The sequence below is a fragment of the Serinus canaria genome, chromosome 19, assembly GCF_022539315.1.
Source record: "Serinus canaria isolate serCan28SL12 chromosome 19, serCan2020, whole genome shotgun sequence".
In the NCBI taxonomy this organism is placed as follows: domain Eukaryota; kingdom Metazoa; phylum Chordata; class Aves; order Passeriformes; family Fringillidae; genus Serinus; species Serinus canaria.
In genome coordinates, this window is record NC_066332.1 from 2102057 (window position 1) to 2120851 (window position 18795).

General features: G+C 44.2%; 1 protein-coding gene across 8 annotated transcripts in view; it reads left to right on the forward strand.

Annotated features, from left to right (window-relative positions):
• BCAS3 (BCAS3 microtubule associated cell migration factor) overlaps window positions 1-18795 on the forward strand; it is a 293578-nt gene that overhangs the window by 177531 nt on the left and 97252 nt on the right. The window contains exon 23 of one of the 8 annotated variants that reach the window (XM_050981770.1): window positions 16759-16924. The exons of the other annotated variants lie outside the window; for them this stretch is intronic. Within the exon in view, the coding sequence (XP_050837727.1) occupies window positions 16759-16763 (5 nt within the window). The 3' untranslated portion in view covers window positions 16764-16924. Of the gene's footprint in view, window positions 1-16758; window positions 16925-18795 lie in introns of those variants that run through there. 8 annotated transcript variants of the gene reach the window in all.

Consider the following 18795-nt stretch of genomic DNA (forward strand, 5'->3'; position numbering starts at 1 on the left):
GTACTGGCAGTTTAAAACATATTGTTGATTTAATCTCATTGAACTGCTCAACTGATCCATAGTACTGACCAAAACCTGCCCAGGAAGGACCAAAGAAGAAGAAAAGAATGAAAAATAAACTCCACAGTAGCAGACATGCCCAAAGCTTCGTGGAATGAGTAAATAAGAAGATTTCATAAAATGAAGCAGTAATTCCTTTCCAGAAGATTAACCAAATGGAAATGTTCAACATACAGGACTGGTTAATTAATAGTCAGGTCCATCAGTTCCCTGCAGGATTTTCCATTTAAGAAAATCTCTCTTCTTAAAACAGAGCAGGTGAAATGATTGAAGTTGCACTACTGGGGCTTAATTATTTGAAGTCGCTCTCAGGTTTATGTAGTACTGACCTAACCTCTGGTGTTCTCCTTCTCCTGCCTTTAGGAGCAATTTCCTCTTCCTAATGTTGCATTGATTGTGGAGTTTGTGTTAAATATAATCATATTCATGTAGATGTTTCTCTAAATGTAGTGTCAGGAGAATTACTGCTTTGCCATGTGCATTTTTATACTGTTTTATTATTTGGTGTTAACTTGATCCTTGCAAGACTCCTATAAATGTAACTTCACTCCTTAATTAGTCTTTAGCACTTCCCTGGATGAAATTTACACTGTGACTGTTTTTCCTTAGGAGTCATCTTTGGATTTGAAGCAGCAAAACCAGTGAAAATAATAACTTGAGTGTAGCTTAAAGTCATTTCCTTCCCTTTCCCTGACACTTCAAATGCACACCTGCACTGGAGCCCCCTGGCAAAGGGGGACACGGGAACTCAGTGGTGGCTGCAGGACTGGAAGTGCCTGGAAGAGCAGTGTGAGTTTTATTGGCAAAGTTTACATCTTTATCAACCCCCAAAAACACCCAAAAAATTTCTTAAGGGTTTGGTTTGCTTGGGTTGGTGATAAGGAAAACCCTTTTAACCACACTGTGTTTGTCCAAGAGATGTAGAATTTGGATCCAGGAGTCATTTTAACTGAAACTTTTACTTTATAAAAAAGTAGCAGAGTGAGAGCAAAAGAAAGAATTCATAGTGCAAAGCAGAAAAGGTAAAAGAAAAAAACTGCCCCCTCCAATGGAATATTTCTTTATTCCTTCTTTTTCCTGTAGGAAGCAGGAATTTAACTTTGTTATTAAACTTCACTGGCTTCATGGGGCAGTTCCTACCCATGGTTTAACAAATTATTTCTGATTTAATCTCTCCCCTACCAACAGTGCTCCTCCCAGCTGCAGTGTCCCTTTTCTGCCACCTAAAGGAAGGAGTAGTGCCCCATGGGTTCTTCTCAAAAAACAAAAACTCTTTTCATCCCTGCACACCAACTTTTTTTCCCTAATTCCTGACACTGTGATCTCATAACGTGGCAAAGAGAGGAGCAGGACACTGACAAAATTCATCATAAACTCTCATTTAAACCCAGCATTTTAACACAGATGTCACATATAAGAAATTTGCAAGGATTTTTTTTTTTTTTATCATGGTTGTCCAGCCCATAGGCCCCAGTCCAGGAGAGCACTTAGGTGCATGCTTAACTGCAGACATGAGAGAGCTGAAGTCAAGTGTGTGCTCAAGTGTTTCCTCTGCATTCCCTGCCAGCACCAGGCCAGGGTTTGGGTCCTACAGTAGCAGGTGAGTCATTCCATAAATCTCTCCATATTATGAAGTGATTGCATGACAACTTTTCAACTCCAAGTAACCATTCCTGGCTCTTTTGGCCCCAGCTGAATTAAACTCTTGCTGTTGGTAGGTGGCTTTGTAGTGTCTGTGTTTAAAAATGTGTGATTTCACCTCCTGGCCGTGCCAGCTCTCAGGTTTTTTGGGGTTGTTTCAGTGTGGGAATTCAGAGCAGGAACTCAGAGCTCCATCCCTGAGATAAAAGGTCAGGCAGCATCAACCTGCAGAGAATTTCTGGGGGATTTGACAGCTCAGGCTCCCTTGGTGACACAGAACCAGGTGTTGAAATGATCCCATTGCTGAGTGTGTCATCCTGGCACAGCTCCCCAGCTGCAAGCCCTGCAGGTTTTCCCTGCTGTCCAAGAGTTGGGGTTGATGTTGAAGTGAGCTCTGGGATGTGCAGAGTGCAGAAGGAGCCGGGAGTGTCCCCGCCCTTTCCCAGCTGGGCTTTTGGCAGAGTGTCACCCCCGCTGTTCAACACGGTGACCCCGCTGCCTGTGATTTACTAACTGTTTTACAAACATTTCCTCACTCTGTGAGGTTTGAGATGTTCCCCATCCTCAACAGCTCAGCAGAGCCACTCCACCACCGAGCCAAACCTGCCTTTGTTTACAGCTTTGCCGGAAATTTTCACGAAGAAAAAAACTTTCTCCTTTTCCAATGTTTTATTTTTAAGTCAACACTTTCTATGGTTTATTTGTGCAAAGCAACATTTGGGTACAAGGTATTGCACCGTGTCCAAGTGGGAATTGCTGCCTTTCTAAAAATAAATTGGGGGTCATGTGAACCAGTGCAGAAAAATCTGAAGATACCAAATATTACAGGACCTTTACATTTGGTGGTTCTTTTTTCCATAATATTCTGGGCCTGGATTTTTCTGAACTTTTTTTCCCACATTAGTTTCTATAATAGAGCATAACGTAAAATGATGAAACGCAGGAAGGAATCTTCTTTTAAACAAAATTATCAGTGTTAAAAATAACAGTCCTATTTTCCCTCAGTGTGCATATTTTTTTTTTCTTATAAAGGCTTTATTTAGTACCCTTGCTATTAGATATACCCAAAGAGTCCAGTAATATTTAAGTGGCATTTTTATTTCATTAAAAGCTTAATATTCCTAAATGCTAATTTGCCTCATGTGCCTTGAAGTCCCACAGATTTCATTTCATGTTTTGGGCAGGGAACTTGAGACTTGGGATGCTTTGGAGGAGGAAATCAGGCAGCTGTGCCTGGTCTTTGCGTTGAAACTTAGTGCAAATTAAAATTAGAATGGGATGGGAATGTTTTTATTCCGTGTTTTCACAGAGGAGATGTGTTTCATGGAAATGGCCTCGGTGTGATGACAGTTTCTCAGGGTCAGGGTGGAATTTCTAGGGAAGGAGGAGACAAGAATAACCTGGGCTGCCTGGGAAGGGCACACAGGGCTCCTCGTGCCCAGGTAGCCTGATGCTCCCAGGAGTGGGAATTGCTCTCTGTTCCCTCTTTTCCTTTTCAAACCTACATTGATTGACCATATTGACCATTTCTACTGCAAATGCTGCTGGTTCCAGCAGAGGACAGACAGCAGAGGACAGACAGCAGAGGACAGACACACTGGCCTGCAGAGGACAGACACACTGGCCTGCAGAAAGCCCCTCTCAGTGCTCTTCCTTCTGAATTATTTCTCTCTGGTGTTTCAGAGGAAGGAAATAAAAAAAGCTCTTTTCTGAAATATTTTTTTGTAAATTGGCAATTGATGGTGAAGACATTAAGGGCAGGTTGTGTCCTCTGTACAGGTCACTCAGGACTGGGTGTTAGATTTAAATCTGGTTCCAAATGAGAACTTGGTTTTGTTTTCAGTCCTGATCAGTTTGTTCTTTGAGCTGCATCCCACTGAATGGATATTTTCAGGCCTAGATGAAAAATAAATGTTTTCTTTACATTTTACAGATTGGTAAAGTAAAATTTAAATGACTTGGAGAGGTGTTGACACTGAACTCCTGCACAGCAGGAAGGGATATTGTTGAAATGCCTCCCTGCTCTGGTTCTCTTTCTGTCCTGTGGCTATATTACATATATTGCATTTTTAATCCTGTGAAATACAAGTGAATTAGAATTCTAAATCTTCCTTTTAAATGCATTAGATTATTAATGCTGTTAAAGGAAATACCCACAAATGGAATTATTTCTGGAGGGTTTGTTTGCTTGTTTTAATCACTCAGAATCACTCAGGCATTCAAAGGGAATTTTCTGTGCCAGGCTACCAAGTCAAAATAAGAGAAAGAACCTTCACCAAAGGAAAACAAGCTTTAGAAACTGATGAAAAATACTTTGAAAACACTTTTTGTCTAGAAATTATAATTATTCATGTAATGTCTGCTATTTAATGCCAGTGGTATGTTGAAAGCTAGGAGGAAATGGGTTTGAATACTGAAGTAAATGATTATTTACTTCATGCAAATTAAACAAATTCAAGAAAGTGAACATTTCCTTCAGTTCCCAGCCATATGTGGGATGGGAAAGAAGTAAAAGGAGGGAAATGAAAGTCATGTTGAGCATGTGGCAACCCCACAGAGGCACAGGCTGCAGCAGTGCCAGTCCCTGGCTGCCAGGGCAGGGCACTCCTGCATTCCCACTCTGGAAAAACTGCTTTCCTGCTCAGGCTCAGTGTGAAAAGCCAAGGAGTTGGGTGAGTGGCAGGCAGCACATGCTCAGCAGAGGGGTTAAAGGCAGTGGAAGTGGGAATGCAGAGTGCTGGGGATGTGTGCCAGGATCAGGGGGCAGCCCCTGAGCCCCAGTGCTGCAGGGCCATCACAGGAGCAGGGACTGGCTCCACACTGCTCCTTTCCTGCCTTCTGCCTGCCCTCCAACCAGCAGATATCACTGCATTTTCATCTTGGATTGTCCTTTTCCTCCTTTTTTTCCCCCAGTTGTTGTGGTTAGAGCAATGACTATTTACTGATGGATTCACTGATCTGAGCCCTCTCAGGGTTTGTTGAGGTTTTCTTGCTCTCTGAACGTGCTTTTGGAATATTCCTGTGCAGTTTGGAGGCTGTGGGACCTGACAGCAGGAGAAGCAGAGTAAACCATCCTGCTGGATGTGCTATATCTGGATTTAAATCCACAGTTCTGGTCATTTCCACCCCCCCAGAAACGAAGAGAACAACCCAAGGCAGGTGTTTAGCAAAAGGAATTACTGATCAGTGATCTCTTATCAAACACAGCCAGGAAGCAGGTACAAGTCCTGAGCACAGGTGTGTTTCAGCAGGAATTTAGGATGAATCCTGGTGGCAGAGAGGTGCAGGAAGGAGAAAAGGAGGATGATCCAGTTGCTTGTCCCTTGCTGCTGAGAGCACTGCAGGCAGCTCAGCACTGCTCTGCACATGCTTGTGGTTCCAGGGGATGATAGAAGTAGTGTGGAGTGGTTTTGTTGCTATGGGAAAAGTGCTAAAAAAGGCTGGATCTCTTGTAGAGCTCCCATCCCTCGGGTATTTAATGTACAATTTCTGCTAAGGACACTCAGAATTATACCTCTGATACGAAATTGCTTCAGTGTTGAAACACATGGGCTTGTGTGCTGTTCACTAGGAAACAACTGGCTGTTTCCAGGCTGCCAAATTCAAATAAACTCAGGCTGTAGGAAAGGGGAATCTGCAGCAGCTCAGAGGCTAAAAGAGAGAGTTTGTACTGAGGAGAGAAAAATGCTAATTAAACTTAGTGCCATATATCGGTACCAGATAATTAAATGTTAATAGCTGAGAAGTTTTTCAATTAAAAGTGAACTGTTTGTGTCCTCTTGGTTTCTTCAGGGGGCCAGGGCCGTGTCGCTGTCGTTTGTGGTGTTCCCTGCTACAGCAATCATTTTAATAAAATGCAATTATCTGCATAATTAATTTCTTTGACTGCTCTGCTGTGTCCTTCACTCGCAGAGGCCAGAATGTCAAAGATCAAGTAGACCGGAGAAAATAAAAAATTCACATTGTGAAAGGATATAAAAAATACTTGGAATTGCAATGCATTGGCTTCTATTTATCTCAAATGTCAAGGGCAGTGTAAAATGTATTTTTAAAATGTGTTTTTGTATGGTTTGAGCCCATTCTTGGCGTAGTTGTGAATCTAGAGGGGCCATTGTTCTTTGAGAGAGTTTGAGGGGGTTTCTTTGTACAAAGTGACAAAAAGAAGACTTGGAGTACTGGGCTGCCATTGTTCCTGTGCGGCGCTGTAAAATTTGATTTGAAATTAGGACCTCGGGGCAAGCTCTTCAATAGCCAGTTTTTATTTTCTGCCAGCATTTTAATCACTCTCGGGCTTAAAGTGGATGACCAACATAATGCCTCTATGTTTAATAGAACAGTTCATATCTTGAAGGCCAGTTAACTGAATTCAGGGATCTGTCATCTGCCCAACATTAGTCTTTTCTGTTTCCTGTCTATTTATGAAGATAGCTCTGCACTCCAGCCAGCTCTCAAAGAAGAGCAACTCTTTCTTTCTCTTTCCTTTTTTTTTTTTTTTTTTCTTTTTTATTTTTTTCCCCTCTGAATTTCTTCAGAGCTTTGCCATCTCTGTTAGTGATCCCTGAAAGGAGCCAGGCGGGTGCTGCAGGTCAGGCCCCAGGTGGGGCAGGGAGGGCAGGGATAGATGGGAGAGTCAGATTTCCCAGGGAAATGGGATGATGGAAGGGAAAAGTGGTACCTGAGCCTGGTGCACCTCCCTGGGATTCACATTCAGGGATGTGTGAGTAGGAAAAGCAGGAGAACAGGGAGGAAATGAAGGGCTGATGTTGGGGTCAGGCTGCGCTCAGGAGAGCAGAGACTGCAGAAGGTTTGGTCAAATTCCAGGGCTGGTTTGGTGGTGTTTGGACACTCTGGATGGGTTCATCCTGGCAATCCCTGTTTGCTGGGGAGGTGCCAGGCTGGTGGCTGCACCTGGAGGAGCTCAGTGTTGGATGTTCTGAGGGTTCAGCACCGGGGGCAGGTGACCCTGGTGTGCCCACAGGGAGATCCTCGTGCAGAGGTGGAGTTCAGGTTTAAAGCATTTATTAGATGGCAGGGAGCACACAGGAGGTTTTGCTGGTTTAGAAGGAGCTGCTGTGGGAGCTGGAATTTGTAGTTGTACCCAGCAGTGTCCTGCCCCTCCTGTCCTCCCTGGGCATCACACCCGAGCTTGATGGGGTGTCAGGGTGGTGACAAGCCAAGGTGACATTTCAACCAGCAGCACTACAGTGCAAACTGCACTTTTCCAACAAAGACACGAGGACTGGAACAGATGTTCCCTCAAAAATTTGGTTTAGGTTGCCCTATGAGTGCTGATTGTGACAGTGGGACTGGGGAAAGGACTTCAGCCACCAGGCTGCTTCACCCTGACCACCAGCTGGTCATTAGCTGGTGATGGTTTCTGATTGAGTTAAAGCTGGGCAAAGCTGACACCAGCAGCCCAAAGTAAAGGGAAAATTATTCACATCCCATTACTCACTGTGATGTGTTGCACATTAAAATGAATTCCTGGTGAGCTGAAATTCGGGGTTAGTTTGCCAGAAATGAAACAACTTGGGGCACAGATTAGGATATTTCAGTCATAATCATCTGATGCCTTTGTTGTCTTTATTTGTCTGAAATCAACAGAATCCAGCTTGTTTTCCAGGCTGTTGCTGGTGCAGATGCAGGAGCAGAGTGGCTCAGCAGGGCTGGGGATCCAGGGGAGGTTAACATATTCAGCAGCATCAAGCAGAGCTTTTCATTCACGTTCAAATGGAGCTGTGTGGGTGGCTCCACAATGTGGGAAACTCTTTTCATTGAAGAATCTGAATATTTTGTAAGGAAGTGAATAGTTGCAAATAATCTTTTCTGTAACACTGAAATAAAGAACAAATGAGCTATTCTCAGAGCATACTGAGGCATTACTGTCCTCAGTGACTTAACAGAGCTATACAGAAAAAAATATTCCAAACTTGACAGATTCATATCCTAATCTTTTGCTCCTTCATCAGGAGACTGTGTGGTTTGTGTGACTGATACTGATTAAAGCAGGAGTTAAAAGGATACGTTTGCTCCAGCACTGCCTTTTGAGGAATACAACTCAATTTCTTAAATTATAAATGTCAGCTAGAACTGCAGTAGTCAACATGGGACCCTCTGGGCTGAGTGCATCCCCAAAACACCCAGCAGCTCCTGTGGGCCAGAGCTGTGGCTCCTGCCAGGCCCCTGAGGAGCCTTTGGGGCTTCCTGGGAATGTGTCAGAGCAGTGGCACAGCTGCCCAGGGCAGTGCTGGAGTCCCCATCCCAGCAGGGATTGAAGGGGTGTTTGGATGTGGCACTTGGGCCTGATGATCTTAGAGGGCTTTTCCAACCTCAGGGATTCTCTGCTGGAATGTACCAGTGATATTTTACTCTCATTGTTTTGCTGAGGTGAAGTTTTCCCCTGAGAGCAGGGTTTGAAGGACAGGGCCAGAGTTTGGGAGCTCCCAGCTGAAAATCCACAGCCCTGCTTTCCTGCACTCCCAGCCATGATGGCAGCAGTGATGCTGCAGGGCTGAGGTGGGATTTCCCTGCACACTGAAAGCACTGCAGGAATTCAGGGCAGCTGAATTCCCTGTGCTCTGTGTTCCCAAATAATGAAACTTCAGCAAGAGCAGGGGATCTCCAAGGCAGGGCTGAGTAGGTCAGATCAGCCTCCACTAAACGTGATTAACTTTATCCATCTCCTGGTGCATTTCTTTCCAATCCACTCCAGTGCTTGATTTAATTTTCCTTTTATGTAAACTCCCAAGATTTAGCTTCATCAGAATGATTGCAGGGATTCCCTGCTCATGGCTGGCTGCTCCCTGATCCCTCCAGGGCTTTCCTACCAACCCCTCCAGTCTGGGGCTGTGGGGGCAAAACTGCAGGGCATGGAAGAGCTGGGCTGGAAAAGCTGCTCAGAGAGGAAATCTGGTTGGAATCCTGCTTGGGAAAATGAGCAGCAGGTTGGATCTGCTGGGGAGGAGAGGGGCAAGGCCTGGGACTCGGGTCAGGATCTCTGCTGGGATCCTGGGGGAGGTCTGTGCCTGTTCTCCTCAGCATCCTGTGGATTTGTGCTCAGCAGATACTCTTCTTTTTATTTTTAATAATTAAAGATCAGTTTTGAAGTAATTTTTAACAGATTTTGTGAAACCTGCAGTGCCCTTATTCTGACTTACCCATTTTGCCTGTGCCCAGAAATGAATCATGTGCTACACAAGCTTTGAGTTGTTTTTACCTTTTCTAACAAGTTCAAAACCCAGCCACAATTGTTTTCAAGCTTTAGGAGGTTAATATTGTATAGACCATTTTAACCACCATTTTAAACTTGTTTTATCACCAAAAAAAGAAAAGAAGGAAAAGAAAAAAGACTAAAGACTTCTAGCTTTTTCCACAATATTAGATCCATCATATCAGAGACCTTTATTGAATATTTTATTGACCGTCTGCTTGCCCTGTGCTAACCTGCCTGACATCCAAAGTTTCTCCCTCTCTGGAGAGGCCACGTCAGCTCCCATCAAGCAGCTGAGCATGAATTTTCCCTTCTTATTTCCTGTGGATAAACTCCATCCCAGCAGGAGAAGCTGGGCCCTGGTGCATCCCAGGGACAGCAGCAGCTGGGGGTGGCTTTGAGGTTGCCTTGGCAGGGGGGGCTCCACACAAGAGCCTCCCTTTGGGGCTGGCATCAGCATTCTGCATCATTTTGCTTTCCACAAATGTAAAGGTATTGAAGAGGAAAATTTCTTCCCCTGGCAAGTTAATTACTGGACTTCTCATAGAAGCAAAGCTTGAAGCAGAAGGGAAGAGGAAAATGCATCTTGTGCTTGAATTAGGCAGCCTGTCCAGGCACAGGTCTGTGGTGTCCTGAGCTTAATTGCCTCAGTTAATTATCCATTTTTTTTAATGTTATTAATATTTAATTTTACTTTCTGCACACCTTCTTTTTTAAGTGACACAATATTTAAATTCTGTGTCAGAAAAAGGTGTCCCTGGGGGGTTTGATGGCCCTGCAAACCCTTTGCTTGCAGAATGCTCATCCTGGAGAGCTCTGTGCTGAGCCTGCTGCCCTCTCAGTAACGTGCCCGTGGGTTTTTGCTGTGCTGGGTGACATTCACTAAATAGTTTTAATATGAAATAGGTATAAATCTTTCATAATTCCTCAGCTGACATGGTTGGAATAATGGACATTGTCATTATGTGCCTTCCTTCGTGTGCAACAGTTGTGTGACAGACATTGTGGCGTCTCTGAGTAAAGCATCCAGGCCAGGGGAAAAGCAAATTCCCCTCCAAGCCATCAAATATTTCAGGTCACCTTTCATGGTGTATTACTTAATTCATTTTTTTTTTAACAGAATCTCAAAAAATTTAGAAAATTTCTTTTCCTTCAAGGAATAAGAATGTGCACAGGAGCTCCCAACAGGACAACTCCACCTGAGCTTTACTGTGCTTGGAAAGCTCTCAGACAAAAAAGCAAATTGGAAGAGCAGATTGTTAGATTGTGTTTCTAAGGGTATTTTCACTGTGGTGGAGTTGGAGGGCTGAACAAAGTTGGTTCAGATTCTATCTCTGGGACTGCAGTGTGTTGGCAGCAAGGTGTGTCTGACTCAAAATGCAACAAGAAATGGAGGAAATTTCATTTTTTATTGTGATTATGGAGGTGGGGAAGGGTGCAATTCTTGGGACATAAAGGCTGCTTTGGGTTTTTAATGCCTTTCTTTTCAAACTTGGTGTCAGATGTTGTAACTTAATTTATTTTCCCATTAGCTTTTGCTAATGATACTAAAACTTCCTTTAAAAGCTTTCCTAATTAATGATCTTCTTGCTCCCAAACAAAAACTATATTGTCTTTGAGAAGTGCTTGAGTATTTTAAAAACAACAGGCTGTTGGTAGCTTTTATTGCCTCATGAATTTAGGGTCAGCACACCTATTATTTGCCAGAGTTAATTTGTGCTGGGTTATTGACTGTCGGCTTGTTGGGGATATCTGACTCTTGTAAAAGTTACACTCATCTCAAATGGTTGTAATTTTATTCTTGGTGCTCTGGTGCCACAATATTTAGCTAATAAAAGGAGGGGAGCAGTTGTACAAAGGCAGGTATTGAACTTCAGGCTGGTGAGGGACTGAGGCTGTCATTGCTCTTTGGATTCCTCCTCCCTAACTCTTGAGTGGTTTTCATTTTCTTTTAGATAAGGAAAGGGGAAAAGAAAACTTTATTAAAATTTTAAGACATGTAAAAAAGTACAAGATACATAGTTTTAGGATTTGTAGGTTTTTAAGCAGACTTTTCAGGTGGCTCTGTCCGAGCTCAGGGCTTGTCCAAGGGGAAGTTTGGCCACTTGCAAAGGGCTCAGTGGCACTAAAGTAACCAAAGGGTTTGCATGGCCATAAAATAAAATACCCAACTCCCTACCAAAAAGATGGGAGAGCTTAATTTGATGTAGAAATTTTGTGTCAAGGTGAAAATATCCCCCTTGGACACTCCAGACTGGAAGCACAGCAGATAGTAAAGCTGGCAGTTGGTTTAAAAATCCCCTAAGAACCCATTCCTCTGTGTCTACAATTCAGAATTAAATTTGGGAATTGTTCCTGCTGGTTTTCCAGGTATCTGCTTCCATCCCAAATCTGAGCCATGTGTCCTGGTGGGGTGAAAAGCAGAGTTTTCTGTGAGGCAGCCTTCAAATGCACAGTGCCCAGCCCAAAGGCTCTGCTGTGCCTTCCTCTCCCAACTGCAGTGGATGAAAAGCTCCTCAGCAGAATCCAAATTAGCACCAGGAAGTGTTAGTGTGGGAGTTGGAAAAGATCCATTGATTCTGCAGGGTGCCCTGGGACATCACATGTTCCTGTGTAGGAAATTCAGGAGTGCTGAGCTTGGTCCTGTTATCCCAGGGTTTGCCCAATCCCTTTTTTTTATTTATTTTTTTAATGCCCAAGTAGGTTACTATTCCTTTGCTTCATTCTGGGCTGGCAGAAACAATTCAGAGACATTCCTGAGATGCTGGGTGTGTGCAGATGCAGGGTGCACCTGACAGGAGTTGGTTCTGAGAGCCTTGGCACAGACACTTCCTCTGGAAAAGTGGAGGGACACTCTGAGCCCTACCCCAGCACTGCTGAGCAGGTGACATCTGAGTCCTTGCTTGATTTCCAGCAAGTTCTGCCTTTTGGCTCTCTGCAGAGGGAATTTATTGCACAAAAAGGAGGAAGCATCTGAGACTGGTTTAAGTCAAGTCTTGGAGTTTCCCTGCCTGCCACAGCCACCCTGAGGAAGCACCTAAGGAGCTAAAGCATCCCTGCTATGGGTGCTTTATAAAGAACCACCCAACCCTTCCTGAATCATTTTTTTGCTACTTTACAAGTGTGTGTATAACTTTTAAAACTGGAAAACCAAAAGCTGGCTCTGTTTGTTTTCTCACAAAATTGTAGCCAGAGCAGTGAATTCCTAGCTGAGCTCTTACTCAGTGGCTGCTGCATTATAAATAACTCTTCACCTTGGCCCTGGTTCTGCAGCCATTACTCACTGTGAGTAGCCCTTACCAGCACAGAGTAGCAGAGATGTAGATGGTCCTGCTGTCATTGCTCACAGTTTTAGCACCCTGGCACATCAGGAGCTCTGTTTTCAAACCAGGAGCTTTCTTCAAGAAGTGGCAAGTTTTCCTACCTGTTAAAAGCACGCTTGCAGAAATGATCCCAAGGAATTAGAACTGAAAAGAAATCAAAAATTAAAGCAGGGAAAAGTGGGAGAAACTCTAGCCTGGGGTATTTGGAAGGGTGAGTGCCTCAAAGTGGTGCTGTGTTTTTTCCTTGGGCTCTGTCAGGAGTGTGGAGCTGAGGAGCAGCTCAGGGGCACTGCTGGGAGAGGCATCACCTCAGCCCTGCTGCCTTCCCCTGCCCAGCACTCTGCTTGGCTTTCAAAGTGTAAATTAACTTAAGGGTTCAAAGCTTTTGGGAAGGATTCCAACCTGAGGTCATCTTTCCTGGGTGGTTTATTGGCTGGCCTGTGTTTGCCCACATCTCCAGTGTTTGCCAGCTGAGGGAGTTTATGAAATTTTGATGCAGGAATTAGGTTGTTGCTCATCTTGTACCTTCTTGCTCATATTATTGACAGTAGCACTGAACTGCTGGAGGCAGATAGTATCTCAGTGATCACTGTGCTATTTCAGCCCTCCACTGCTGACAACATCAGAAGTGTTTTAACAGGGTTTTAATGGGCAGCCTCTGCAGCTCCTTGGAGGGTTGCAAATAGCTGCTGTGAAAAACCTTTTCTGCAGCTCTGAGCTGACATGCCCTCCTTCCCTTGCCTTCCCCATGCAGCTGCTGCCTGTCTCTGTGGCTGCAGCACTGCTGACCAGGGCTCCTGCTCCTCTGCATCTTCCAGGGCAGCTGTGGAGAGGAACAGCAGAGCTGTGACACCTCTGGGCAGGGCAGGGAACCCAAAGTGCCTCCTGACCCCCTCCCACAATCTGCACCAGTGACAACACACAGCCTCCCCTTGGTTTGGTACTCACAACGTGTTTTTCATGATACCCCAGAGCAAGGTTTAACAATTCTGCAGCAAACAACCTTTAATTCTCAGCAGAAAGCAGGGGAGGATGGAATAAACCCCCCTTTGCTCAGGACAAAGCCTTGGTTTGATGGCAGCAGTTTCTAGCTGAGTGCTTGCCTTGCTCTGCTTGTTACCAGAAATGAGGCTTGGAGCTTTCTCTGCACTATGGAAAAGCTTTCTCCTCCCTATTTTGCTTAATATAACTATAATGTGCCCTTTATCACACTTCAGTTGGGTAATCCCAGTTTGGAAATAGTGCAGAAATACCCATGGGAAAAAGCACGAGAAATGTACATTATAAAAAACACACAGGCCAAGCTGAAAAGATCCACTGACATGTAAATTTAATTAAAAAATTATAGGTTGTCAATGAGGGCTTGTGTCTTCAATTTACCAGTTTCCATGGCTTCTCCAGCAAAAGTGTTTCTTTTTTGCATTCTTGGTGGAAAACACGCTGAGGGCTATTCCAGTCTCCAAGAAGAGTCTCCATTCTGTGTCACAGGGAAAAAATAAAATTACCCAAAATATGTACACTTGAAAGAAGTAAGAAAAATATCCACTTTCCTGTTTTGTTTTATTTCTATCCTCTAACAAAAGTTAAACTTTCCAGTAACCAGCAGTGCATGAAAAAGCATGTCCTAACTGTGTGAATAAGCTTCCTTTTGATTGCATGTGCAAATTTTAGGGTATTTCTGTTCTTTCCATGAGAGGTGTGTGAGATTGGATAAAATAGTGGTGAGTGGGTGAGCAGGAGAAGAGCTGGTGGCCAAAAGTAAAGGCTCATGGTGTAAAATGTCACCATTCAAAGAGGATTCTAGCCTAAAGAAGGGAATCCCAAAGTTTTAATATTGAAAATTATTCATTTCTTCAGCACCTGCATGTTTAAGGCGAGAAATCCCAGCAAGAGAACCACCCAGAAGAAATCCCAGCAGAACCCCACCTTCCTTGGTGTGATGTCCCAGGACCAAGGGGTGTCCAAAACCCAGAGATTCTCCTCAATGTCCTCAACCTCTGAGGGAAAATAAAGCCTGAATCTCTTGGCTGCTAAAACTTAAAAGGAAAACCCAAAGGTCTTTGGAAGTCAGCAGGATTAAATGCTTTTCTTAACTCTATTCTTCCATCCACTCTTCTCTAGCAAAGCCCTGCGCAGGCTGAACCTCTCAAATATCAGGGTATATAAAAGCTACTTCTGCTTAATACCCATTATTTCAGTTTGTAATGCAGTAAAGGCAGTGGCTTTTGTGGTGCTTTCTTAAGTGCAAAGCAGCTGCTGAAAGGACCAAATCTTTAGGTGAAGAGAGAGGAAAGAACCCCTTGTGTTTGGAATTTCAGCCCCTCAGTAAAGAAATGGAGATGTGCAGAGCAGAGCTGTGACTTTCACACTTTCTGCCTCCAAGCTTGTGGGTTCTGCTGCAAGTTGCAGCACTGAAAACCACTGTGGTTTTTGTTTCTCTAACTTAATTAATAAAAACAATTCATCAGTAGCTGATGCCTTTCAGAGTGGTTTTTCCCTGAGTCAGCTTACTGTGGAAGAGGTTCATTATAAATTACAATGAGCAAAACAAAAAGAAATAGGCAGAGGAAAGCTTTGGATGTGGTGGGCTTCTCTTAGCTGAGTTTATTTGAGGAAACCTGTGGCTAAAATGCTGCATTCTCATTTATATACCTTGTTCCATGCCTAAAATGAAAAAAAAAAGAGTTGAAATGAGCAAGAGCAGAAGGGACTGAGGGAAGGAAAGGAGCCAGTGCTGCTTGAGACTTATTTTTATGCAGATTGTTTGTCACCTGTGCTGGTTCAGTGGCTGCTTTGAAGTGAGTCTGGCATTAGTGTTGTGCCTTAGGCAAGGTTGTTTGCTGCCTCCCTGGCCCTGTTACTTCACTTGCTTTTATGTTCATTTCTGTCTCGTGGATTTGTTCTGCCAATTTGGATGTAATTGTATGAAACTTGGCTTTGGTTTTATCCTGGAGCTTTTGCTCACACCAGCCATCCTTTACCCTGCAGAGAGACTCTTGGTGGGTGAAAGGCATTGGCCTGGTCATTCCTGAATTTCCCATAAACAAAAATTAATGTTTCTAATCTTGTTTCTGAACACCCTCTAAACATGATCAAAATTAGAAGTCAGAGGGTCAGAGACACATTCATTCAGAAGGGGGAATCTGAGGTAATGATGCCTCTGATGTTGGATTCCATGCTCCTAGAGGTGTTTCCCAACCTAAATGATCCCAAGTGGTTCCAGAAGATGTGTGAGGATCTGCCTGTCCTGTAGGTTTGGTCTGTGCAGGATCCATACAGAGACTCAAGGGATGAATTCATCACTGCAGCTGTTTCTGGAACATCATGGGACAGAAACCAGCCTGCATTTGCACAGGTTATGTCACTGCTTGAGTCCTCCCTGACTCCTTTCCTTTATTCCCAAATGAATTTTTATCCCACCTGTCTGGGGACAGGCAAGGAGCTGCACAGCCAAAGGCACTTCCTTACTTCAGGGTTGAAGAGTTCCCTTAAAAATAAACCCTGTGTGTAACTCTGGGGTCAATCACCCAAAATTATGGCTGAAATTTTCTTATGATGCCCATGAAGGAAATATAAACTGCAAATTAAAAAAAAAAAAAAGGGAAAAAAAGAAAGTCTCTTGTGCTTCCCTGAGGTTCCCAGGTCCAGGGCACAGCACCCATCACCCCAGGTGGCCAGGCCAAGACCACAGTGCCAGACTGAGACTCTGGGTCATGCTTTGTAACATCCATTTGCATTTCTGGCCGGATTCTGAGGGGTATAAAATGTGTAAAATATCTGTTTAAGTGATGTGTTTGAACCTCCAAGTCACTCCACTGTGAAGTGTTCCATGATGATGTGCTTAGGTGGGAACAAATTGACCTTGCAGGGAAGTTTAGGGAAGATAAAATTTAGGATGCCTTGAGCTTCTTCAGCTGGATTTGGCAGCAGGAGAGGCAGGACTGGAGTGGGATTTTCCTTCCCAGTTATTTTGTCTGAGCCAGGCAGGCCAGGCAGGTGTGAAAGAGAGGTGTCAGTGAGCAGCTGGTGGCTGTGGCAGAGGGGAGGCTGTCCCTGCTTGTGGCTGTGACCATCCCAAACCTCTGCCATGGCTCTGTGTCCTCCAGTGGCAGAGACAGGCAGCTCATCCTGCATTTCCAGTCACATGCTGCAGAGCCTTTTAGGCAAATTTTCTTTAAGCAGCTGTTGGATGGCAACTATCAAAGCTCAGTTTTGTTCCTGGAGCTCTCAGAATATTCCTCATGGGTTCCTGGGGCTGCAAGCAGTCATGTGTGGCAAAGCCACACTGCCAGGCTCTTGTGCTCTGGAATTCAGAGGGAAATGAGGATCCTGGCCCTTCATTTACTTCCATTGCTGCCTCTCCCTTTATTTCTGTGCACAGCCGTGGAACTGGGCAGCTCCTTTCCAAAGTACAACACAAAATATTTACCCTGTGCCACTTCTGCAGCCTCAGTGACAGAATTGATTCAGTTGGTGCTGCTGCACTTTTAATGTTCCCTTTTATGTTCATGTTTGTTCCAACAGAGTGACCACTAGCACAGACGACTTGAACTTGTATCACCCGCAAACTGACAACGCCGGAGCCACCAGTTTGTCATTATCCCTCCTAGTGTATCTGATTTAATTTTGCAACACTGGATTAATTCTTAAAATTGCAGTGCTTTTTGCTCGTTAATGGTCAGTAAATGATTCGGGCTGGGGGGGGGAGGGTTGGTGGGGGAATGGAATTCATCAGTTTTGCAGTCGTTTTAATTCTTCTCGTTTTAAGTTGTTCTATAAATATGTCTTTATGGATGTAGTTGTACTAGCTTAAAAACATCTAATTGAAAACAGTTGCTTAAATCTCTTTGGATCAAGGAGGCAGTAATAAGCAAAGAGAGTATCTTATCCCTGCAATCCAGGAACGCTTAGTGACTGCTATACTCAGTGCATGTGTAATCAGCTTCTTGTTCCATCTAAAAACCTTAGCTCTTTTGGTGTGATTTAGTACTTCCCCAGCAGCATGGTTTCCCTTGTCTGTAAGATTATCAACGAGTAAAACAAAATATATAAACCAAAAATGGCCTAAGAGACAGAAGTGTTCTGAGAGCTCTCTGGTTCATCCGTGCCCTCTCCTCGTGGGGCTGCTGCACGTCCCGGCCTCGATTTGAGCCCTGTCAGTTAACATTTGCTTGGACATTATGTAATGTTATTCTTATCTCTCAACCTCTGCATCAGGCAGGACTGATCTCTGCTATTTTGTAATGCCCCCCAGCAGATGAGGCCTCTCTTGGAGGAGATCAGCCTGGGCTTTTGCTCCCTGCTGCTGCTCGGGAGTCCCAAACCACAGAGAGCTCCCAGGGGTGAGAGCTGGGATGTGCCTCTGCTTCCTGAGGGACTGCCTTGGGCAGAGGGGTTATTGCTGCCAGTTGGGTTTGGGACCTTGGCTGCTGTTTGTTGGATGTCAGAAATGTGGGTCCTTTCTGGCTGTAATGACTGCAGGTCCCCTGCACAGAGGGGGGATGCTTGGATGATGTCAATGCTCTAAATGATGTTGTTAATACATTTAAACAAAACTTGCTGATGACCACTCTGGCTGCTGGCCTGTTTTTTCAAGGCTCTTACCTGCGTCCCTCTGGTTTGAAATGTGGTCCCATTTTCCAGAGGGATTCTCAGAAAGTGCCCCAGCAAACCTCAGAAGTCTGTGAGTGATCCGTGGCTCTCTTCCAAGGAAGGAAGCCAGGGAAAGAAAGCCAGTCTGTGCTGGGGGAGAGGGAAGGAGAAACCACAAGTGTTTCTTCCTGCAAGTGGGAAGTAAAACAGGTTAAATTACCTGAGATTTAGTTGTTTGGGTTTTTTTAAACATCTGTGTTATTCATCTGAGTTGGGCTGTCCACATGGTTCGTTGTAATGTCTCATTAGGAGCTGTAATTAATGGAGGTGGTAATTTCATGGATTGCAAGCCCACTTTTAATATGAGTTCATGTATCTTAAACAGGCAAACTGAGCCATGGACTTTCAGAAAGTTGTGTCATTTTCCTTTTTCATTTATTTTCTTTTGAAATGTCAAATAATTTCACACAAATGTATCAATCTGAAGGATTCAAGATCAGCAGTGTGGCAGCACCACAGGACTAAGGAGCACCCACTTGTACAGCATCTGATTCTTTGGCCAGGCTTAAAATTCAGAGTTCAACCCCTGAAAATTCTTTTTCCAAGTCTTTGTGATAAGCAAGCAGCACTTCACACAAGGCCTTTGTTGGGAATCACCCGTGGTTTGGGGCTTTAAGAAATGCCTAAGTGTGTTCTGCCCATCTAAAAGCCATCCATTACAAAAAATAATCAGACATCCTTTTTTTTTTCCTTGTACATTTGTGTCATTCTGCGAATCAGAGGCATTTTGTGTGCTAAGGGCAATGTGCTTTGCTTTTGGAATTCCTGAGTTTCACTGAAACCCTGGGGCACAGTTTGTTCAGGAGACCTGAGGTGACCTGAAAATGGGAGCTGCTGTGTCCCTTTGCTGCTTAGCAAGATCATTTTAAAGAGAAAGTGTCCAGATAGAATGTGATAACATCACCATCC